At 53.2% G+C, this 24,929-nt stretch overlaps 1 protein-coding gene and 1 pseudogene across 1 annotated transcript in view; one reads left to right on the top strand and one right to left on the bottom strand.

Annotated features, from left to right (window-relative positions):
* Positions 1-24,929, bottom strand: part of LOC148219388 (uncharacterized) — a 198,893-nt gene that overhangs the window by 58,938 nt on the left and 115,026 nt on the right. The window contains exon 6 of the mRNA XM_088157664.1: positions 23,211-23,219. Coding sequence (XP_088013790.1) covers positions 23,211-23,219 — 9 coding nt within the window. The remainder of the gene's footprint in view (positions 1-23,210; positions 23,220-24,929) is intronic.
* LOC148219390 (uncharacterized) lies at positions 19,917-20,657 on the top strand (annotated as a pseudogene).

Raw genomic sequence — 24,929 nt, 5'->3', positions numbered from 1 at the left:
TCACAACCCATCCTTCCTCCAGAAGATATCTTCTGTTAATGGGCCATTAAGTCCTATTGTGTGACTGATAAGATTACATCATCCCATTGGGAGATGTCCCAACCAGAGGCAGGAGCCAAGCCTTTCCTACCTAGATAAAAAACTGGGGTTTGGGATGTGAAGGCAGACCTTTCCACTGGATCCCAGAGGAAAGTCGGACCATTTCCACATCATCGCTGGATCTTCAGAGGAAAACTGCACCTTCTACAGGAGCACTGCTTCAACAGAACCACATCTGTCATCCAGGAGGACTGCAGCCACCATTTAACGGGACTGCTACCAACACCCTGACTGACAGGGTGTCAGGTTGTATTTCTGACTGTGTTGGTGGTTGTTTCTTTTATATTATTGCATGTATTTTATTTTTTCTCTTTTCTCCTATTAAATTGTATTACTGACTTGGAGTCTCGCACTGGTTTTACTTTCAAACCAACACATCTTGTTATGGAAAACATCTGCTCAGTCACATAGTGGGCATGCACTACCTGCAGGTCACACAGCGGACACTGATGAAGACGACGAGCCTTCATCGGAAATAAGACCCTCAAAAGGATGAGAGACCCCCTAACCCATTAGTAGAGCATGCGCCATACAACATAGTGATGTACATTTTAGGAATAGAAACTAGAGGAGTTCTCTAGAAACTTCTGTAGCATATAGTATATAAATAGGATTTTTGGCCTTGATGCTTTGGTATGTGAGGAATGGCGAGCCACTCCCCATATCCCCGGTTGGTTTTGCTTATGCTTTATATGAACCTCAATTATACTAAATTATATTCTCAAATATATGCATTTTGATTGTATTCATCTCCAATACTTTAATTGTATCCATTTATAATTGTTACTATTAATTTAATTTAATCTCGTTGCTTGATAAACTGGAAAAATAGAACGTCATTCATAACATTATCAAACAAGTCAGAGCAAGAGAATGAGAAAATAATTCCTACGAAAACATCTTCCCCTCACCCTTCCCTCCTTCCCGGATTTCCTGTTGTTCTCCATTCCCTCCCCTGTCCCCACACAGGGGATGGGGGTCACAGTCAGATCGTGTCACTGTTCCCGGTTCCTGTCTGCAGTACAGAGGTGGCTGCCCTGTCCCCGGGACTGTACCTTGGAAGGTTCAGACTTCTCGATCTGTCCACTCCATCTCCCCCTCCACTATGCACACACACACGCCTTTTTGCTTTTTTTTTTTTTTTTTTTTTTTTTTTTAGTAAAACAAAACAATATTCATAATTCTCTTAAGTCTTTGTTTTTCCCTAGTTCAAGAATTTAACACAGCCTTGGCTGAACAACAGTCCATGTCAATTAGCACCGTTTTCTAGAAGTGACAATCTCTTTCGTTCCTTCTTACCTACAAGTCCCTGGCCCTGTTTCCAAGCAGATTCCCAGGGTTTGTTTAAGTCACATTCACCCTGTTCCTTTCACCCGTCACTGCCGGAGCCCCCTCACCTGCTCACCCTCGCAGGTTCCTCCAAACGCGTGTCCCTGCCCGCGGGCTGGGCTGGGCTGAGCTGAGCTGGGCCGGGCTGAGCTGGGCCGAGCTGGGCCGAGCTGGGCTGGGCTGGGCTGGGCTAAGCTGGGCCGAGCTGGGCCGAGCTGGGCCGGGCTGGGCTGAGCTGGGCCGAGCTGGGCTGGGCTGAGCTGGGCCGAGCTGGGCTGGGCTGAGCTGAGCTGAGCTGGGCTGGGCTGGGCTGGGCTGAGCTGAGCTGGGCTGGGCTGGGCTGAGCTGGGCCGAGCTGGGCCGGGCTGGGCTGGGCTGAGCTGAGCTGGGCTGGGCTGGGCTGAGCTGAGCTGGGCTGGGGGCAGCGAGCCCAGCAGAAACCAACACCCGCGGGACGCTTTGGTTCGCAGGGCCCGAAGGTCCGGGGTTCCTCCCTTTCCCCTGTTCCACTTGATTTAGGATTAAATTTTTGGAGGGGATAAAGGCGTGTTTTTTCTCCAGCACTGGGTGGGTTTTTCCCTTGCATGGAGCACTTGGGCCTTCCCCGGGCCCCTTCTGCCCTCTTGCAGAACCAGTGGCATTTTCCACCACGCACAGTTTGTAACCAAGAGGCGGCTGCAGCCGAGGAGGCTCCAAGCGCCTCCTTCCAGGCTGACTCTGCAGATGCCGAGGCTGCTCTGGGCTCTGCCAGGGCTCAGCTCTGGGCGAGGCTGGGCTCGCTCTCCCCTCGCATTGCTCGGGGCAGCTGAGTCACAGGGGGAGAAGGCAGGCACACAAGGGTGTTGAGGTTTTAAGAGAGTTTTTATTCAAAAAACTGCCATAACAAACAGTCCGAACGACCCTAACTAACTAGCAGTGCTAACTACCATAACTAACTAGTCCTAACTACTGTAACAAAAAGCTGTTCTCAAGTGCTTCATCTCCTCTGCTGCACCCGTGGTTGCTTTGCTGCAGCGATCAGAGGGCTCAGGCTGGAGAGAGGCTTGGCTGATGATAAAAATGGGTGCTGACCAAAGGATAAAAAAGAAAGAAATGGACCATTACTTTCCAGAGTCAAGTTCCTGGACGAAACGGAATGGTTTGAAACTCCAGAGACGGAAGCAAGCTCAGATTAGGTCTAAGGAGGAATTTTTTTACCAGGGGAAACACTGACAGAGGGTGCCCGGAGATGTGGGAGGTGCCTCCTCCCTGGAAGCATCCAAGCTCAGGTCAGGCAGGGCTCTGAGCCACTTGAAGATGTCCCTGCTCGTTGTGGGTCACCAGGTCCAGATGACCTCGAACGGACCCAGACAACCCCAACCAGGAGAGGATTCTGCTTGCTTTGCGTGTGAAAAGCAGCGAGGCTGGAGATTATCGGAGGGGGGTCCCCCAAGAAAACCCCTCCCTGGCGCTGCTGTTTCCCCTGCAGCCGCTTCGCGCTCACCTGCAGCAGCTCCTGGGCAGAGAAGCGCCGCTCGTCGTCCGAGTCCAGGCTGCACTCGAGGAAGTCCCGCAGCAGAGCCGACAGGCGCCGCGGCTCCTGCAGCTGCGGGGTCCCGTTCTGCCGGATCAGAGCCCGAGCCTGCAGGAAAAGCAAAGGCAGCGCTGTGCCAGCTTCCTTCACACCCACAGCTGCTCACATCGACCCCGGTAACTCAGCCCCAGCTCCGGGGGCAGTTTCCTCCCTGGCAGACATGCTGCTCACGGCTCATTTTTCTATGCCAACCAATAACCCCAAACCCTGATGCAGCCACAGCCATTGCAACACCCAAATGATCTTGCTTGAGAGGCCATTTAGTTGTCTGACTTTGTTAGTAGGAACCTCCATCAGAAACAGCACATTTTGCTTCTCCAAATACGGACACCAGCTTTACAGGCCATTTTCAAGAGTCAGTGTGGTCTGCGTGTGTTATTTTAAATTGCATCAAACACATGTCTGCAGTGCCACTGACACTGAAGTTAATGAATTCCTGATGCCCCATCCCAGAAATTGCCAGGCAAGGAACAGGAGGTTGGGGTTGCTGAAAGCTCAGGCTTGATGACAGAAAAGTAGCTTGGACTAGGAAGGAAATAGGTTGGACTACAGGGATGTTAAGCAATCATCTTCATGTTTTAGACAAGCTTCCCAGTGAGAAAAATCAGGGGGGAGTTCAACTTAAACCTCTCTTAAAAACCTCTTTTAGAAACTCCTTCAGAGAACTTGTTGGGTTTGGGGATGGGTTTTGGGGTTGGTTTGTGGTTTTTTTCCAAGATAACATTAGAGCTGATACACTGGCTTCACATTTTCAGGTCATCCTCACTGACAGAAGAGCTGCAACAATTTGAAACCCAAAGCAAATTGTTGCTGGAGACTGCAGAATATTCATCTGCGTTCAGGCTCGAGTCTTCTGGGAATTCCCTTCCCAATATGCAGAAACCTCCAGCAGCTCCTCCCAGTGCAGGGTCAGCCTGTGCTCACAGGCCTCTGCAAACACTGGAGAATTTGCCTCTTACCATAGCCCCTGTTTCCTTGAAGTAAGGAGGTTCTCCTTCCACCATCTCGATGGCCACAATGCCGAAGGACCAAATGTCCACCTTGGGGCCATAAGGAGACCTGGTCACAACTTCTGGGGCCATCCAGTGAGCAGTGCCCACCATGGAGCTGCACTGGTCCTGCTCAGGGCTGAGCTGAGCACAGAGGCCAAAATCAGCTGAGGACAGAAACAAACACTGTCAAAGACAGCTGCAATGAGGAAACCAAGCACAAAGATTCCCCACTCTCAAGGTGAGAATGCAGTAGTGAAGTCAGCTGGAAAAGTCCTCAGGGCTGTGGCCAAGGAATGATGGAACTGGACCCTTAAATAAACCCTCAGCGTTCATGCAGTGGCTTTTACTGATTCCCTTGCAGTTTAGATTCCAACTCCCGTCCCTCTGGAAGGGCCATGCCCAGAGCAAAGCCACTCCTGACACTCTGCTCCTCTCCTGAGCTCTCTGCACGGGGCAGCCGCTCTCAGCTGGCAGCAGGGGCCGGGCAGTGCCAGCAGCAGCACTTGTGGGGCTCTGACCATCACTGGAAAGAGCCTCACACTCACACCCCGGGAGCACCGTGCCTGGCCACGAACACCCACCCAGCTTGACAGAGCCAGCCATTCCCAGAAGGATGTTGGAGCTCTTCAGATCTCTGTGGATCACCCGGTTGGAATGGAGGAAATCCAGGCCCTGCAGACACTGAGAGACAAGAAGAAACACAAGAATAAAAATCAATTGTCACAACACATCACACAAGAAAGGACAGTTTGGAATTCTCCCAGCAGCAACTTTGCTGTGACAGGCCAGGAGACAGTCCAGGCAAATGGTTCAAGGCAAAGCTGAGAACAGCAAATCAAATCAAATCAAAGAAAGACAGAGAGAGTACCACAGCAGCAGGAAAGAGGACAAGAACAGAGTAGAAGTGTAGTGATACAGGCAGGCCACTGACTTCAGAGGCTCTTTCTTCTCCAATTCATAAAAACAACACAGAAACAAAGCCCTGAGCATGGAGCCCCTCCTGCTCTCCCAGCCTGTTTGGAAGGACCATCGTGTCCGAGCCATGGGAAGCACAAGCAGGATCCCTCACCTCCCGACTGACAGCTGCCATCTCTCCTTCAGCCATGCGTGTCTGTCTGACAACGTCCTGCAAAGTTCCTCCATCCACGTATTCCATCACCAGCCAGAGATCTTCGTCAACAAGGAAGCTGGAAGAGGAAAACAACAGCATGGAGATGAATGTGCACTGCTCAATTCCCCCATGGAAAAGCCTCGAGTGGAGTTTTGTTTCCAGGTCACTTGTCAATGAGAACACGATCAGATGGAGAGACATTCCTGCACAGACCTTGGAATCTGCACAGTCTGAAGGAGAAGGAGACACCTGTGAGAAAGGAGATGCCTTAGATGGCAAGCAAGTGAAAAACACAGTTTAGCAACAGCCCAGATCAGTGTGGAACCACAACACTTGCCCCCAGCTGGTTCAGCATCTGAACTCATCAGTTCCACCATTCCCTCCAGAACAAGGCAATGCAACTTCCAGAGTTATCCAGGCAAGGAGGCCGTACAGCACTTGGGACAAAAGTTATCAACTCTTTGGAAAACCTTACACAAAGTCCCTTCAGAAACAGGCAAGGCCATTGAAAAATGGGCAAATGAGGCATTGCTGGAAACCTGGACTTCCTGGCATCTGCAGCAATGGAAAAGAGTTGGGAAGAAGAAGCCAAGGGAAATAATTTCTGCCATGGTTTTTCAGCACTTGTCATAAGGCACAGCAAAGGGGTTCAGCTTGAAGAAAAAAACCAAACAAAAGCATGGAGGGAGTGAACTGCCAGGCTGTTGTTGAAGATATGGCCAGGTCAGGCTTTTTCAGAAGAGGCTACTGACTACGAATGAAAGATTAACACAGGGCCCTTGCACAGGATAAGACCTGAAGCACTCACCTGTCCAAAAAGATGACAATGTTGGGGTGGTTCTTGCCTTTCAGGAGCAGGATCTCATTCACAGCTCGTTCCCTGTTCTGCTCTCTGAGACTCATTTTCTTTATGGCCACCTGAAGTGACATTGCAGACCTTTAGCTGGAGGGGTCTGTGGCAGGAGACCACAGCAAGCATGGAGTGAATCTTTTTGGAGCGACAGAGCCAGGCTGTGCCAAACTGCCTTGGCATGGGACACCAGAGCTCAGCAAGTGCCATTCCCACAGCCCATTTCTCTGCTGGCTGGGGGCTGCTTACAGGACACGTGGCCAGAGACATTTGGCCTTGTAAGCTCTGCAGAAATGGTCCCTCAGCTGTCAGCCTCAAAGCTCTAACAACATTTTCTGCACCTACAGAATCTGCATCTTCTCAAATGGCCTTAGTTTATCACCACTCCGGTGATGATGATGATCATCATCATCGTTATTATTTAAACACATTTTGCAAGCAGGAGGTAATTCTGATGCTGTGAAACAGAGCAAAACAGCCCAGAACCCTTTAGCAATTCTATGGGACTTGGTCATGATTTCAAATGCCACTGCTCTGTTTGGGATTGCACAATAAAGCAGACACAGACATCCATTGTCACAGGGTGTCACTGACACCAGACCCAGTTGTGTTTCAACTGCAGCGTTTAGGAGAGAGCTTTGCTCTGGACATCCATCTTCTCATTTCTCTCCCTCTCTCTCTGTGAACAGCTGCAGTAGGACTAAAACCCCAAACTGAGCCCAAGCAGGATCTCTCCCTAATTAGGCCTAATTAGGCCTTTGAAGATGAAAAGCAGGATGGAAAAACTGCTAAATAGTGTTCCTGTCCAAGGCTGGGATGAAGATAAATTGGGCCTCAGTCTCCACCTGCTGATGCATTCATGGTTTTAGATATGAAGACCAAGCCATGGTGTCCAGCTCTGACAGACACCACTGCCCTCCTTGCATTCCTCTGGGCACTTCAGAAGCACCAAGGCTGTCCCAGCTGTGTTCTGAAGGCTGACACTGCTCTGCCTTCAGAGGAGCAGCCTGTGCAGGAAAGCTCTGCTGGGCCCCCAAAGCTGCAGCCACAGCTCCCAGCAGAGGGGAAAGCCCTCGAGAGCTGCCAGACGTGCTGGACGTGGTGGCACTGACCTCTCCTCCAGTGGCCCTGTCGAGTCCTTTATAAACAGTTCCAAAAGCCCTGGAGACAAAACAGCAGAGAAGAAAGAAGCAGAGCTTTAGGCTCTGGGAGTGAAAGGCAGCCCAGACAGGAGATCTCTGCTGCCTGCAGCATTCACAAAACACCTGCGTGCATCGACCCTTCAAACAGCAGTGCAGCAGCCACCAGCCGTCTGCCATGCAAGGTGTGCAAGAGAAAACTGAGCCCAACACGAAGGAAAAGGGCTGGAGCCAATGTCCACACTGAATTCCTTTAGTTCAAAACCTGAGGTGGGAGTTGGTGTCTAAAGAAGTGGAAAAGAATGTATTTCATCCTTTTGCATTTCCTGCCTAAGACTTGCAGGATCCACAAGGGCCCTGCCATCAGGCAGGTGATGCATTTTCCCCTCGAGTGCAGCAGCTCTGTGTCTGTTACTGAATGCATGGAGTTTATTACCTGTGCTGAAAAAAGCACTTATTAGTTCTTCTTGAGAACTGTTTTCTGAGAGTCACCAGATGGTGAGTTGCTCTTTAGGGCAATCAAATTCCAGGCACAGAAGACCTTCCAGGTCCTGCTCCTTGCTGCAGGCAGGACACTGCCAGCCTCAGAGGCCTTTGACTGTGCCTTCTGACCACAGTTATCAATTCTGATCAAAACTGAGAGACAGCAGGATCATACCCCAGTGTCGGAGGGTGTTTGGAGCTCTCCTGACTCCAGCAAAATACCTGGGCCCTGCTTGTGCAGAAGGAACTGCCATGCACTTACCCTTGGCCAATCTGCTCCAGTCCCAGGTATTTCTCAGCAGGCTCCCCCACGCTCACGATGTTCCCTGAAAGAAACCACGTGGAAGATGCTCCCTCCCAGATGGAGACCCCGCCTTGCAGCAGAGCCAGAATGCAGCCCCACTCCCTGGGGCCATGAGCCCCTTGGTGTCAGCTGGGGAAGGACAATGAATGACTCGGTGACATTCAGCTGCAGAGCAGCACTGGGTGCAGCTCATGCTGAGACACACACACAGCACCCTGCTCTGGCACACAGGAACAGAACAGACGTACTCAGCTGCATCAGGCACCGCTCCCCTGTCCCCTCTGGCTGCAGGGCTGTGCTGCTGTCAGAATGTTCAGCCCAGGATCCCACAGCGGAGGGAGGTTCAGTGTGCTCTTCCCAAGCAGAAGGAGGTTCCTCGTCCTCTTCCCAAAATGCTGCAGCTTCTCCATCCTCTTCCCAAGCAGAGGCAGGTTCTCCATCATCTTTCCAAGCCGCGAGACGTTCACCATCCACATCCCGTGCTGGGATATGTTCACCCTCCTCTTCCCGAGCCACAGGATGTCCTCTGTCCTCATCCCACACCGGGAGATGTCCGTCGTCCTCATCCCACGCCATGGGAGCTTTTCTATCCTTGTCCCATGCCAGGGGATATCCACCATCCTCCTCCCATGCCGGGAGATGTCCACTGTCCTTGTCCCACACTGCGGGAGCCTTGCTGTTGTATTCCCAAACCACGGGGTGTTCACCATCGTCCCCCAGAACAGCGGGAATCTCACTGCTGTCTTCTTCCTCTTTGGAAGCAGAGGCAGCCAGAGGAGGTGCTGATGCAGCTTTGGTGCCCTGAGGACAGACAGTAGCGTGAGGGACAGGAAGTTCGATCTCAGTTGTCACCTTATTTATCCTCAGCTACACATCCAGCTGCACGAAGCACAAACAGAGTTCAGAGTTGTACAAACTAACAATGGGCTAAAAGTGACATTGCCACTTATTGTTGGGAATTCGGTATTTCACCATGGCTAAGGCAAATCCTCTGCCTGCAAAACCAGACCTGCAGCTCTTCTAAACTCTTCAGCAGAAAAGGAGAAAACTGCCAGGGATCCCTTTGCTGCTGCTGCTGCTGCTGCAAAGACCCTGACAGGGACTTTCCTTCGGCCTCCCAGGATGGCACTCGGCTGCCACACACAGAGCTCACAATTTGCTGCACAGTTCTGAACACCAGAGGTTTCTTCCCACTCACCGAAGGAGGAGCTGCTTGGGATCCACGCATGAGGTGCCCTGCAATGGGAGAGGGAACACGAACCAGATGCTGGTAGGAAAAAAATTGCCCGTGGTGGGAAATGCCACGGAGCAAGGTAACCCCAAGAGAACATTTTGCTTTCACAGCATCCCTCCAGGAGCCACAGTCCCTTCACAGAGCAAGCAAGAGAACAGCACAAAATCCTGGGCTGTGTCAGTTCTTGGCTGGACCAGCAAACAAAGGGAGTTCCAGGCTCCACTGCCACAGACGCCCTGCTCGAGGGAACAGAACCCCCCCAGGCCTCATTGCAAACGCCTCGCTGGCTGCAGACACCCCCTTTTTGAGCTGCAGCTGCTGGCAGGAGCTCTCCCAAACCAACGGTGTCTTCATGGCAATTTGGTTACAAAGTCAACTCAAAGGTCCAGAGGAAGAACAGAAAGCACACAGCAAGCCCAAAGCCACAGATGCTGCACCGAGAGAAAACCTCAACTTACTTGCCAAGTGGGTTAAAAAATACCCCGAATAAGCCACAGAGTACAGAGTGCAAACTGCAGCAACCACTTGCTGGATCATTGTGGCTGCGCTGCACACGTCTGCAGGCTGCACTCCTGCAGGCACACACGGACACGGGTCAGGGCTGGGCTGGCTGCCGAGAATGCCTCGGGCAGGAGGATCCTCCGGCAGTCAGCAGGCACCCAGAGCCTCTGGGCACTGAGGCCTCTGTGTCCCACAGCAACGGGAGCACCGCTGGGATGTGGCAACGCTCCTGTGACATCACAGCAGCAGCTCACGAAAAGAACGCTTGGAAGGTTCTCTGTGTCACTGTGATAGGTTGACTTAGGAAGAAGAAACTCAGAAGAGGTTCTTCCTAAGGGAATTTTTTCTGTGGGGGTTGGGATACCTGCAACAGCCAATTAAAGAAAGTTAGTTCGCTCCGGGAACACACATTTTGAAGGAGGTAATCCAGAACTGAGTCTCTTTGTCTTTCCGGTGGCTGAGCAGGTAACATCAACCCGAGCTTCCCCCTCCCCCATGCGGGGGGGAGGCTCGGGAGGCCGCTTGGGCCCCGTTTGCCAACGAGGGGGACCCGATGGCCGGGGGGAGAAAATGTTTTGTGATAAGACCTTCACAGCTTCCTCCTCCACGGGCCTGCGGCTCTGGCGTGGGGGGGAGGCCGACTCTTGCTGCTGCCGGACGGGCCGGGCCTGCCCGGGTGGCCATGAGCAGTGTGGGGCTGCAGCCCAGCCCCAGAAAGGCTGATTGACACCTCAGCTGCCCCCCCAGCACGGCCTGAGCCTGGCCCAACTTTAGTAGTTGTGTTAAACTTTAACTCTTTAGTGTTCAGATAAGATTTGCAAAGCCTCCAGCCTTTCCTTTGAATATGAAAGGGAATAAAAAGATTTCTGAAGTCAGTGATGTAAGAGCTAAGTTTTTGAGATGGAAGGAGAATGAGAAGATGCTGAAATGGCTGAAAATCTTTTTGTAAAATTGTAGGGATGAACTGATGTACTGAATATTCCTATAAACCATGGAAAGAGACATGGGGGGATGGAAACGTTCCATTTAATAGATGATTTGACCAAAGAGCACCTGTGTTGAGAATTTCTGCCCTGAGAAAAGAAGGGGATTTCGGTTTTCTGAAAATGAAGCCTGAGCAGAGAGAAAGGAGACAGAGAGAATCTTTGCTGTTCGAACATTTCATTCTTAAAAGTAATACCCCATGAGACAAACATGGCCCACATCTACAGCTTTGGGACGGCTGTAGAGTTGGGAGGAGCGTCATGGTTGCAGGTTCCCGGGCGGATGCAAATCGTGAAAGATAAAACCACAAGAGAACTGTCTTTTTCCTTCCTCTGGGAAAAATCCCTACAACTTCAACAAGAAGAGGCTTCTCTCTCCAGAAGTGAACAGAGAAAGACTAAATTGGGCACTGACCAAAGTATTTGCTGTATGTTTGCTTTGTTGTTATGAAGATTAGGAGAGGGTGGGAAGGAGTGATCTGAAAAAATCTTATTCTGAATTTTTTTTCCTTTCTCTTTGTTTATGTAGTTAATAAATTTTCTTTTATACTCTCTCAAGTTTTAGGCCTGCCTTGCTCTTTTGCTGCTGGTTCTGTCTCACAACAGGAAAAATAAGTTTATTTAAATTGGCAACTCAAAACGAAGACAATGACAAAGAGAGAAAAATAGAAATGGAATCGAGGTGGGAGGAGGGAAAGAGAGTGACAGAGCCAGATTAAGTAGAAAACCTCTCCAGTCTGTGGATCCCAGTGGCTTCCTGTGGATGCTCTACATCTCTGTCTTCTTGGTGCTCAGGGTCCCCCACAAACACGGAGTTCAGGGGGTCCATACACACTGGGGGCAGGTGGGAAGGCCCAGGTTCCTCCCCTGGCAGGGACAAGTCTGACACAGGCTCTGGCAGCAGCCTCTGGCTCTGCTGCATCCCTTTGCATCAGGAGCAGTGCTCTGCTGCAAGGCCTCAGCAGTGAGTCTGGGCAGCGCTTTGGGGCTCTTGGATGGATTCTGGCCCCTCCTCAGCTGCCCCTCACGGCCATGTGCCGTGGATGTGGCCTTCCCGGGGTGGGCATTTTCCAGCGGAGCCAGTTTGTGTGAGGGAGGATGGGTGTTGAGTGCCTGTGAGCAGAGGTTCCCCCACAGCCCCAGAACTCTCGTCCTCCCTGGCTGGCTGTGGGCAGTGTGTGCAAACGTGGCCTCAGCAGATGAGCCTGTGGGCTACGGCCTCCCCCAGCCCCAGCCTGGCCCAAGCTGATTTTCAGGACAGCTGCTGGCTTTGCCTTTCTTTGGATACATTCTCCTGCCTCAGTCTCGTGTCCTTGTCCCTAGACCAGAGGCAATTGATCAATGGTGTCACCTTGATGGTACCTCAGGTGCTGTCAGGCCGCTCAAGTCCCAGGCCAAAGCTGCAGTCAGGTGAAGGAGGGCTGGGCTGGGGTGGTCTCAGCCTCTTTATTCAGTTTCGCCATAATGTGCAAATCTCCTTCCTGGCAGCGTTTAAGCCATTGCCCATAACATTTCAGTGTGTGACACCGCTGCTGTGCCCAGAGGCCTGTGAGGCCCAGTGGCCCAGGACAGACCCCCCGAGCCCCACAGTGCCAGGCCTGGCTTTGCAGGCTGGGCTGTGCGGGGCCAGAGGAATTGGCCGGATGGACGCAGGCAGGGAGTTGTGGTCAGCGGCTCCATGGGCGGCTGCAGGCCGGGGATGAGGGGTGTCCCTCAGGGAGGGCTCTGCCTCGGCCCCGGGGGGGCCCAATGCGAGGGCGAGGGGCTGGGGGGGCCATGGGGGCGTTCGATCAATGGGGAGGGCCCGGGGAGTGCTGAGAAGGGGGTGGTGAGTGGGGGGAGGGAGGGGTCCCATGGATTTGGGGGGGGTCTTGATGAGTGTGGGGGGAGTCCCATGGATTTTGGGGTCCTGGTGACGGGGGGGGGAGCGGTGAGTGGGGGGGTCCCATGGATGGGGGAGGGGCTGTGAGTGAGGGGGGGTCCCAGCGCTTTGGGGGGGCCGGTGAACGGGGGCGCAGTGAATAGGGAGAGCCCCGGTAAATTGGGAGGGTCCCTGGTGATAACCGGAGGAGGGGGGGGGAAGGAGCGAGCCCCAAGGGACGCCCCCCGGTGCTGGGGACACCCCGGTGCCCCCCCAGCGCACGCCCCCCCCCCCATTCCCGCTCCTGTTCCCGGGGGAAGTCAAAGGGGAGGGGAGGGGCGGAATCCCCGGGATGGGCAGGGGGGGCACAAAGGGGGGTCCGGGCCCTGTGCACTGGAGGGTGGTCGGTACACGAGGCGGGGGGGGTCCAGTCCCGGTGCCCGAGGGGGCGTCCCGGTGCCCGGTGATTCGTGAGGGGCTGTCCGGTGATTCCTGGGGAGGTCTCCGGTGGTCCTGGTGCATGACGGGGGGGTCCCGGTGACTCATGGAGGGGTCTCCGGTGATCTCGGTGCCCGAGGCTGGCGATGTTTGAGGGGGGGTCCGGCGGTCCCGGTGCACGATGAGGGGGTGTCACTGCTCGATGGGGGGGGGGGGGGGGGGGGGGGGGGTGTCCCGGTGCACGGTGAAGGTGCTGATTGATGGGGGAGGTCCTCTGGTGGTCCCGGTGCCCGGTGATTGATGGAGGGGGTCTCCGGCGATTCCTCGGGAAAGGGGGGGCGGTCCGGTGATGCCGGTGCACGAGGAGGGGAGAGAGGAAACTCGAGGGTCCTGAGGGGATCCCGGTGCATGAGGACGGTTAAATTCGGGGGTCCTGGTGCTCGGAGAGGGGATCGGTTCCTGGTGTGTGACACAGAGAGAGACCCCGGTGACACTGGGGACCCTGGCATGGGGCTGGTGACACTCAGGGGCTCCCGGTGGCACAGAGACTCTCCCCAAATTCTCTGCCACGAGGTCCTGGTGGCACGAGGGGCTCTCGGTGATACGAGGAGCTGGTGGCACTCTAGGGGATCCTTGTGGCACAAAGAGCTGGGGGCACTTGAGGAGCTCTTGGTGACACTCGTGGGGCTCTCAGTGACATGAGGAGCCCCCAAATTCCTCTGGGTGACACAAAGAGCCCCCCAAACTGGTCTGGAGAGGAGCCCTTCGCAGGTGGATCTGTTGCACGAGGACCCCCAAAATTCCTCAAGCGAACCCCCCGAAATCCTCGCGCGGGACCCCCCACTCAGCGGGAGCCAAACCCCCCCTGCTCCTGCTCCTCTCCCCGGGGGTCTCCGGGTGATCCCGCCCCAGGTCCTCCCCTTTCCCCCTTTTCCCCTTAGGGATGGGAAGGTCGGAGGGACTGAAGGGGGGGTGCAGGAGCCGTTGGGTTTTTTCCGGGGGGGTCCCGGCGGCCCCCGGGGCGGGGTCAGTGCTCCGCAGCGGGGCCGCGCCGCTCGCACCCGTTGGCCGAGATCGGGGGGAACGGGGGTGACCCGGGGACCCCCTCGGGCCCCCAAATCACACCCGGGTCTCTTTCTTTAGTCCTGTGCTCCGAGCGCTGACTTTTCTCCTTTTTCAGTCTTCTGATAATTGATAAAAGATTCGTATTAGTCACAAAAGCATTGGGGATTGTATAAACCAGAATACTAACCTCTGAAGTAAAGCATGGACACTAGATAAAGGAAATTCTATGATAAAATAATTCTGTTTGTTATAATATGTTGTATTATGTTACATTATGTTATGTTTTCCAAATAAGTTGTATCGGCTACCAGCTTGCAAAATCAGACTTCCCGAAAAGCCCTTCCTGTCTTTGTCTGATCAATGCTGCTTATCTCAAGGACCAGACTCTCAGAACTTCTCTGGTGGTTATCTACAAGGACCAGATGGCTATCTGTGACTGATTATCACCCAAAGGCTTTGTGAATTTGTGTAAGGATGTTTATTCTACCACCACTGCTTATGACAACAAAAAAACCAAAAATTATTGATTACAACGAGAACCCACAGTATAAGAAGAGGCTGCAAACCAAGGTTGGGTGGAACGTGGAGTGGGCGGTGACCCCTCACGTTCCCCAGCACGCTGCTTGCTCTTTCTATATCAAATAAAGCAATCTAAATTTTACTGAACATCAAGACTGATGTTTCTCATTTATAACAGTCTTTTGGTGTATTTTTTTTTTGCTAAGATTTAATAAACCTTTAAAATTTTACAAAGTGAGCGTCGTTTCTCACACCCTGCACTGCCGAGGTAGGAGGTGCAGCTCCAAGGAGGGAGGCTAGGGGAAAACAGGTTTGAAGGGTCTTAATTTACTTCACATTATCCTGCTCTGAGTTTTTGGAGTTTTCTGCCAGAAATCTCTCCTGTCACGTCATCCACAGCTGTTTGAAGCAGTTTTTCCTTTTTGTGGGGGAAATCAAAGCCATGCACTGATGCTCCTAAACAGAAGTAGCAGAAGCGAGGCACCAGGGGTTCCCTCTGAGCCGGAGGCAGCGAACACGCGGGGCTGGGAAAGGCGTGCCGGGAGCTGCGGAGAACTTTGTTTGTGTTTCCAGGCCAATGGCGGCTCGGGCCCGGGCCCGTTCCAGGGCTGTTCCTCATCTCCGCCTTTGCCCTCCCACAGCCCGGGGGGCCCTGAGAGCGCGGGCCGAGGCTGGGCCGTGTGCAGAGCCCGGCCCTCGCTGCCATTGGCTGATTGTGCCAATGTCACTCCTGGTTGTCGCGCGCTGATTGGGCAGAGCAGCAAAGGCGCCATTGTGGCAGCGTCTGTGGGGGCCCGGCAGCGGCGGCAGCGGCCGGAGCCCGGGGAGGCGGCGGCGGAGCTCGGAGGCGGCCCCAGCGCAGGTGGGAGCCGCGCTCGGTTGTGCGGGGGCTCGGGGCTCGCTGCGGGCCGAGGGGGCGGCAGGGGGCTCTGGCGGGTTGGTTGTGCCGGTGCCGGCCCGTGTTGGCGCTGGGCTGAGGGCGCTGCGGGAGCGGCTGCCCGCGGTCTCCTTCCCGCTGGGGCCTCGGCAGGAGCCGGTGCCGGAGCAGCGCTGGCTCGTCCCGGTTGCTGTGGGTGGCACAGAGGTGTCTGCCCTGTGCCCGGGGCTGTGCGGGAAAATTCCCGTGGGCAGAGGTTTTTGTGCCCGCAGGAGACAGAGGAGTCCTTCAGAAGTGACTTTATTGATGAACAAAGAGAGAGGCCATGCGGCATTTGCCATGCGGTCTCTAAAGCGCCGCCTCCTTTTTATCCTCATTTTCCCGCCCCCATCTCCGTCCCCACTGGCTGAGGTACTTGGAAGGTTCAGACTTCCCGATCCACCTACTGCATGTCCTCGTTAATATGCACCCCCACTACGATATTAATCTTACTGCTTGCAATCCCTCATTTTCTCAAGAATTGCCTTTACAAACTTTTAATTTCCATTGACTCAATCTCTTTTCCTGCGTCCTCTTTGGAGCAAGGTGTCGTGCATGGTAAAAAGCTGAGAGTTGCTGCAGCACGTCAGAGGAGGAGCAGCATTCGTTTAAGCCATGATCTGCCAGGGAACCCCGAAAACGTGTCCCATTCCCATCGTTTCTCTGGAATACGAGCTATTTTCTTATTTCCTTTGTTATCTGTTTCACCACTTTTCAGTTATCATCTATTTGCGAACAGCAGTTTGAGTCATGTAATTTTCCACACACTCCTCCTTCTGTGAATAGATAATCTGATCCTATCCCATGTGAAATGTCTCCTTCCTTATTTCAGTGGATTGGTCGTCAGGAAGGTCAGGAGCTGGAGCTGTCTGGTTGGTTATTTTTTCCAGGATTCTTTTTATCCTAATTCTGCCAATCAAATTATGGATGGATTTTCTGTGTCCTGATATGAATTCGTTAGGGTTCCCAGAGGCTGGTCCATGGTGTTGTAGGATTGGCTCTGGTGTCTGTTCATCTTTTTTGCGTTTTTGGGTGCTCCCTCCATCCAGGGCTGCATCAATTGACCACTTTTCTCGAATTAAATCACCACATACTTGGATTTCCAACTCATTTCCCTGAACTTGTGGCACCAAAACCACCCCAGTGCCCCAATACACCCTATATAACCTGGACAGTGACAGCACAGGTTGGAGCAGGGAGAGGGATGATTCCCCCACACTTTTTTTAGTAAAGCTTTCCCAACATTCTCCGTTTGCTGATTCCATTTGCAGCTTAACCAATTTCTGTTGCAGTCAGATATCCTCACTATGGGCTCTGCCTTTAGTTGTGCAAATTCCATCTGTGCAAGCAGGCAGAGCTTGGAGTGAGAGACAGAGGCAATCACCGAAATTCCTCCCCCAGGCATGAAGATCCAGGTTCATTGTGCACACATTGCCCTAGCAGTGTTAATTTGCATTTCTAAAGCTCCTCTCGTGGCTGTGCCTGGATCCAATGCTTCTATTCCAGAGCAGCCATTAGGTGATTCACACGTGCACTCCTATGATCTGCTTTTTTTTTTCTTTTCTTTTTTTTTGTTAACAATTTTGTATTAACTTTTTTTGTGTTTAAGCCCTTACAATCAATACTCTTGTAGTTTTGCAAAATGCAGCCTAAAGCTGAGCATCGAAAAACCCATTCTGAAATTCTGCCATCATTAAGAGCCACCCACAAATATATACAAAAATATTCCAGTGCAATCAAGCTTTTTCTACTTCTTCTCCTAAGAGTAAAAATTGTTTGTCACACCCCTGGCCCAAACCTAACTGACAATATAAAAGTAGGATTATTATGAAAATTTTTTCTCATCTTGTGACTGAAAATGCAGGGACAATAAAAATCTCTCCAACAATATCTTTTGTGTTAGAGAGTCAAGGCATTACTTGATCGTTGTCAGGATGAGCAACAGAAATCATTTCATCCACACGTAGCCCGGGTGTGCAGAGAAAATCATTCCATGACATGTGAGTTTTACTAGATTTTCCCTTAACTTTTTACAGTCTGAACCCATAGAATTCCATTGGTTTCACGTTCATTACTTCCAAGTTGTGTAGTTCTTAGTGTTTGGTTTCCTATTGCACACGGATTTCTCCTCTTCTGATGTTAATTAGGTCCACACTCCTGGATTTCCTTCTCAGCCTTTTCCAGACCAGGTGTCTCCATCTATGCCGGGGGCAGTGTCTGGGGTGGGTGCTCCTTGATGTTTGCTGATGGGTCTTGATTTTTTCTTGATGGTCGTTATCTTTGTGAGTATCTTTTGGGCTATTCCCAGTCTATTGAGATGTTAAACTCATCTCTGTTGAGTGGTGGAGCATCCCTCAAACAATCCCTTTAAAATTCGTTTCCCCAAGGCAAAGGTAAATCAAGCATTAGTAGAGAAATAAGATTTTTAAAACTTTTAAACATGGTATATTTTGCAGCAATGGAATCCCCGGCAGCCCAGTGTGTGAGTGTAACTGGGGGGCAGAGTGGAATTGTGCCGTTGTCTTCCCCAGCAGCTGTGGCAGTGCAGGCACAGAAAGCAGCGAAGCTCCAGCAGTGGCAGCAAGGATTGGCCCCAGTGTGTGGAGATGCCAAAGGAGGGTGCCCAGGCAGAGGATTTCAGCAGAGGATCTGTGGGCAGGCCCAGGGGCTTGGCCCAATGTGGAGCCCTGGCTGCTGCTGCGTTGCCTTCAGTGCAGGGTCAGTGGTGCCCTCCCATGCTGCTCCTGCAGCCGGGAATTCCAAATCTCCGGGGCTTGAGAGCCCCTGAGCCCAGGGTGAGGGGTCCCCCCGTGTTGAGCTGTGCTGGCGGCTGTTTCTGTGCTCAGGGACTCTTGGAATGGGCCACGGCACTTGGCCACCAGTGGTGCTTCTTTGCACTCCTTAGGCAGGACCCGATGTCCTGGGTGGATGTTGTGAACAGCAAAGTGCCAAGGCAGGCTCTGTGCCAGCCCAGCTTCCTGTGGCAGAGATTTCACAAGAGACAGGATTCTGGCCACAGACTGCATGAAATATACATCCCTTATCTCCAGCCCGCACTAGGTGGAGAATTACCAGGGTAAGGAATTGCAAAGATCAATTCCAAGGGAAATAATTGAATATCTGCTCTGGGTCTGGCTCTTACTCTTGCCAAAGCCAATGGCAAAAGCCGTAGCCATTGCATCTTGGTTTCTATCACCAGCTTCCAAAGGAGTTTCTTTATTTCCCCATTCATTCTTTCTACCTGACCTGAGCTCTGGGGGTTCCAGGGCTTGTGGAGGTCCCATTGTATTTTTAAAGCAGCCATAACGCCCTGAAGGGTCTTTGCTGTAAAATGAGTTCCCCATCTGAGAGTCTGTTGTTTCCACAATCCCTTATCTTGGAGTTATTTGTTTTAGAAATACCTTAATACGCGATCCGGTTATTGCTGAAGAAGTCAGAATAGCTTTTTTCACCCTGTTAGCTGCCATGCTGTCACCAGAAGATATTTGAGCCTTCCTGCTCAGGGCATTTCAGTGCCAGGCTCTTCCAAGCACACCCAGCTCTGCCGGTTGAGCTGACCCTGCAGGCGGTAACCTGAGCTTGGCCTAATTTCCTTTCTTTCATCAGAGCGTGTCTTGGAGCTCTTTTCCCTTCTCCTGCCCTTGCAGAGCCATCCATAAACACATTTTGTCCCTCAGGCCAGGGAAAGTCTCATCAATATCTCTTACCCTGGGTCTCGAGCCCTGTCACTTGAATGCAGTCATGGGTTTGTTCCCAGCCCCCTGTCCAGGCTGTTCAGTCAGGAGCCTGGGTTAAACCCTTTCCCTGTCCTCAATTCTAAATCCTCCTGTGCCACTGAAGAAGTTTCATTCTGCCCCAGTTTGATCCCTGTCCCTGCGCTGGGATGCTGTGGGTTTGGGGGGAAGAGGGAGCCGGCAGTGGGTGCTGGGCCTGGGGGCAGCAGGAGAAGGGAAGGAGAAGCAGGGTTGAAGAACAAAATGGTCAAATGATGCCCGTGGGAGGAGAAGGTGGGATTGTACAGGAGAAGGAGGAATAGTAGGAGGAAGAGGAGTGTGACGAAAAGCAGGGACACAGGAGAAGGTGGAGCAGAATCAGCAAACACCCTAAGGTTCCACCCCTCCCTGTGTTTACAGCCTCTCCCCCAGCCCCAGGAGCGTTGCCCCCCACATGCAGCAGGCGACAAGGGAAGGGGATCCATGATTTTCACAGGGTTGAATTTTGGTGTTTCTGACCTCTATTGGGCTAAATTGGTTGGTGCTTTGTTTTTTTGTGAGGGCTGAATCTTTATATTTAGGAGTGAGTTTTGGCTGAATCTTGCTTTTTGTGGAGTTTTTGGTCTGTGTCTTGATGTTTGGAGGACTTTTGGTTTGAATAATGGTGTTTTGGAGGTTCTTACAGACACAAGATGCACAGTGAGTTCGTGAGTTGCGCTTGGGCAAGGAGAAACTCCCAGTCCAAGGTGCTCTCTTCTCTTGTTCTTTCCCAAAACCAGGATTTTTCATTCCCATTGCATAGGCAGATGGAGGAGGAAAAGCCTAGGAGATCCCTCTGGAGGAGGGGCTGCAAACCCAGCCTAGGGATCTGCGAGGAGGAAAGACCCTCCCTGAGCCGGGAAGGCGGCCGGAGATCCAGGCAGAGCTCAGAGCTGGTGGAGAAGCCTCATGGAGGGGAGAAGCCCCACAAGTGCTTGGAATGTGGGAAGGGTTTCAGCTACAGCTCCAAGCTGATCGTACACCAGAGGATCCACACTGGAGAGAAGCCCTACGAGTGTGGGGAATGTGGGAAGAGCTTCAGGCAGAGCTGCCACCTGGTGCAGCACCAGGTGATCCACACAGGGGAACGGCCCTACACCTGCTTGGAATGTGGGAAGAGTTTTGGGCACATCTCCAACCTGAGAAGCCACCAGCGCATCCACACTGGGGAGAGGCCCTACAAGTGTCCTGAGTGTGGGAAGACATTTCAGACCAGCTCCCATGTCCTCGTCCATGAGCGGATTCACACAGAGGAGAGGCCCTTCCGCTGCCCAGACTGCGGGAAGAGATTCAACCGCAACGACACCCTCACTGTCCACCGGCGCATCCACACTGGGGAGAGGCCCTACGAGTGTCCTGAGTGTGGGAAGAGCTTCTCACACAGTTCAGCCTTGACCCGACACCAACAGAGTCACCACTAAGGGAAGCCCTGTGAGTGCCCCAAGTGTGGGAAGGGCTTCGTGCTCTGCTCCAGCTCCATCCCCCGTGGGAGGATCGGTGTTGGATGATCCCCAGTGACCCCCGTTGGGCAGAGCCCTGGTGATCCGTGGGACTGGTTATCCCCGCTGGGTGCAGGGAAGGGGCTGGAGAGATTTCTTTCCCTTCTCCTTGTGCTGCTTTGATTTGGTTGGTAATAAATTCCCTCGCTGTGCCCAGGCTGGCTCTGTTGTTCCCGTGCCGGTGCTCGGGGCGGGATCTCTCCTGTTCCTTCTGTCAACTGCCGGGCCTCTCCTCAGCCAATCAGAGAATGCGATGAAGAAGATTCAGCCAATCAGAGAGAGCAGCTGTGATGACTCACCGGTTGCCGGGCAGACCCGCAGCACCCAGTGTTCCCCACCTGGACCCGCCCTCCCCGCCCAGTCACGATCCCCCCGCGGGGTCCCCCCAAGTCCCTCCCCAGTCCCGCCCCCAAGTAAATGGAACTGGTTATAACTTGGAAGCTTTATTGGGAGCGCTGGGAGCAGCTTGGCTTGGACAGAGTAACAGCAGGGTTGGAGAGGACGCACTACACTCCCAAAATCAGCGTGGGGACAGAGCGTGGGATCCTGGCTGGGTTCGAGGCCACGGGGAAGGGTTGTAGACACTGCTGGCTCAGGAGTTCTGTGGGCAGAGAAAAGGTGGTGACCCCCGGCTGGCGGTCCCTAGGAGGAGCACACACACTGGGGGAGGGGGAACACGACCCCCGGGACCCCCCCTCTCCTTCTTGCACAGTTAGTAGCTGAGCCCCAGTGCCAGGAAGACGAAGCCCAACACAGAGCCCCCATCCCCATCAGCACTTTACTGTGGGCAGCGTCCGGCGGCGTCTCTAGGGGACCACAGGGGTCAGGACCAACCAAAACCTCTCATGGACATTCCAAGCCACTCGAAGAATCCTCCCAATCTTCCCCAGCCCACCTAGAGCTCCCTAAAACATTCTCCTGTCTTCCCAGCTTCCTTGGGATCCACCAAAGCCCTTCCTGTCCTTCTCAAAATGGCATAACTCCCTCCCATTTGCTCCCCGCTGCCCCAGGACCCCCAAACCTTCTACCAGTCCCTTCACAACCCCACCAGGACTCATCAAGACCCCTCCAGATCTCTTCCCAGCACAACCAACCTCATTCCAACCCCTGCTTTCCAATTCCTGATCTTTTTCCAGCTCCTCCAGGTTCACTCAAATCCCTCCCAGTTACACCCAGCACCCCCAGACTCCCTCCCAGTGCCCACCAGGATCCCCGGAACCCCATCCCACCCTCTAACATCCTTCAAACTCCTCAGCCATTCTAGACCCCCAATCCCTTCTCCCAGTTTAAACCAGGCTATCTCAAACTCTCTCCCAGTTACCCCAGCACAACCCAATCCCCCTCCCAGCTCCCCCAGCGCCTCCCCCACTCCCCCGACACTGTGGGGTCCGGGCCGTGCCCCAGTGCCGGCTCAGGGGGTGCTCCAGGCTGACGTCTCCACCTGGAGCTGGAGCTGACCCCGTGCCGGGGGGAGTTTCCAGCAGCACCAGGAGCTGGTAGAAATCCAGTCCCCATTGGGGACCAGGTCGGTGGCCACCACGTGTCACGAGAGCTCCTGCTGGCCCTGGAACCAGCTCAGCTGGATGTCGGCAGGGTAGAAATCCATGAGGGAGCAGAGCAGGCAGCCGGGGCCGGGCTGGGAGCTCGAGGGAAGCAGCGAGATGGACACACTGGGAGAGAGTGGGGACACACTGGGATTGTTACCGTATGGACTAGAAATCCTGAATATTAGAATATAAAGTGTATAAACCATAATAGTAGTAGTAATGCTAAGGCTTGAAGACTGCAGTCCTCAGAGTAGGCCCTGGGAAACTAACTTAAGAGTGTGCTGTGCTGAGAGCATGCAGAACCGTTAGTGATAAGGTTAAAGTCTAAACATAAATAAAGTACTGGTGGTGGGCAGTGGCATAAGAGAGAGATTGAGGGGGAGAACACTATAGTCCTGAGGCAGTGGCGCCAGAGAGAGATTGAGGAGGAGAACACTATAGTCCTAAGATAAGCAACCATGTAGGATTTATGACGCCAAAATGCTATCTTCAAGGTGAATGTATCTACAGAAGAATGTGTACTTCTGCACATAAACCATTTGTAAAAAGGGTATAAAAAACCCTCTAAAAAGGGAACCAGCGGGATCCTGACTTGGGACGCGAGTCCGCAGGTCCCCGGGCCCTGAATAAAGCACCGCATAAACTGACACTCTGTTAGTTTGTGTTTTACTTGGGGTTTCGGGCAGCAGGATCAGCTGGGGGGGACTGGGAGATATGGGAGAGGGCTGGTGTGGCACTGAGAGCGACTGGGAATGAAATTGGAGAGAGTAGGGAAACACTGGGAGAGAGTGGAGTGGATTGGGGCAATGGGAGAAAGACTGGAGGTTTGGGATTTGACTGAAAAGGATTTCAGAGGGCACTTGGATAGAGGGGAGAGATTTGGGGAGGCACTGGGATGGCAGTGGGAGAGAGGCTGGAGGTCTGGGAGTGGACTGGGATTGGAATGTCTGTGGACTAAAAGGAATTAGGAAGGACTGGTGACACTGGGAGGGACTGTGAGGACACTGGGAGAGACTGGGATGGACTGGGAGAGCCACCGGAGTCCCTTGGGGTGAGTGGACAGGAGGCCACAGGGATGGGTATCTTAGTTTGAGAGACGATTTTAAAAAGCACACTCTGGAGTGAGTGCTCTCTTCTCTGCAGGGTTCCAATAATCCCTTTCCACCAATGGGAAATAAATGTTAATAGATGAAAGAGGAAAAAACTCCAACAGTTTATTAACAAACAATAAGCCTACAAAGCAAAAAAACCTCCCAGACTTCTGGATATTAAATTATCAGACCTTTCCCCACACTCACCAGGGAAAATGACCCAAAATGCCAGAGAAATCCCTGCTCACAACACATTGTACAGGTGGCGCCGCTTCTCCCCCAGGGAAAAAACCAACCCGGGACTGTTCCGAAGGAGATGAAAGCCCGGGGCTCGCCTGCCCTTGAACTCCTCCCCAGCCGGGCTCCGCGGGCACGGTCCCGGCAGGCGAAGCAGCGGGGCTGAAGCCTCGGGCTGTTTTCTCTCCCGGCTCGGCCCGGCTCGCAGCGGCTTTGGGCTGCAGCGGCGCCGCTCCGCTCCTGCCGGCGCGGAGCCCCCGGGCTGCGACACAGCAGCTGCTCAGTTCGCCTCCAGGCACGGCAAGGCTGCCCCTGCAGCCTCTCCGAGCCAAGAAAAGGGGAAAAGTCCTTTGTTTGCTTGGGGCAAAAACGCTTTTCAGCCAAACAGAAACCCACAGTGCACAGAGAGAGCCGCGGAAAACCCGAGCAGCGAGGCTTCAAAACACCCGCGGAATGAACAAGGAGCCTCTCCCCGCCCCGGCCCCGCACACATCCCCTCCCGGGCTGCCGGGGTTTAGATACAATAACCATTCTTTGGGCACAAAGCAGAGGATCATGGAATTACCATCACAGTAACTCGCTGCAAGAGAATCGTGTATGCAATAATCACATGTAAATATCTATCTATCTGTAAAAGCACGTACTGCACTCTGGATCCAGCCATGTGCTCTAGGACAGGAGTGGGGAGGCTGAACGGACCCCAGGAGAGATGGGGAATGTACGGACACAGCAAACCCTCCAAGGGCTTTAAGCTCATTCCCAGCTTTTCCGTGTTTCCAGGGCTTTGACTGCTGGATTTCAATGAACTGAGATGTCACTGTGAAAAGCAGAGCAGTCTGGAACCAGACACTGCTGCTGGACAAAGCCTGGACTTGTCACATCTCAGATTTCAAAATATATTGAATAAAAAACTCCATTACCCACAACCTTTCCCAGCCCATCCCTCCTCACACATAACAAAATACAACGGAATTCTTTCTAAAGGGTAAAAAATAAAGTAAAATGAACATTGAAAATGTTCCCTCATAAAATGTCGGATTTGACATTTTGAGAGAACGTTGAGAAAATACAAAATAACGAAGTGTGTCTAGAAAAGCCGGCTGTAATTTCTCAGGTATTGGGCTCAGGGTCAGCTCCGAGCCGGGCTCTGTCTCCCAGGTGCCCAAGTGCCCGGGCCAGCTCTGAGCAGCCTCTCCCGGCTCTCCAGCCCGGCTTTGCCCCGGCTCTGCCCCGGGCAGGCACTCGGTGTTTCCGTGGTGCCCCTGCCCCGCTCAGCTCCCCGTGCCCTGCAAAGGCGCCGAGGCTGCGCTCGGTGCCCCTGGGTGTCACTGAGCGAGGCACTGACGAGCCCCGGTGCCCGGGCACAGCCCTGAGGGTCATCCCTCGTCCCCGGCCTCCCGCGGGAC

This window comes from Sturnus vulgaris, unplaced genomic scaffold (assembly GCF_052056855.1).
Source record: "Sturnus vulgaris isolate bStuVul1 unplaced genomic scaffold, bStuVul1.hap1 Scaffold_141, whole genome shotgun sequence".
Taxonomy (NCBI): Eukaryota; Metazoa; Chordata; class Aves; order Passeriformes; family Sturnidae; genus Sturnus; species Sturnus vulgaris.
Note: the sequence above shows the minus strand (reverse complement) of the source record. Positions and strands in the feature narration are given on the sequence as shown.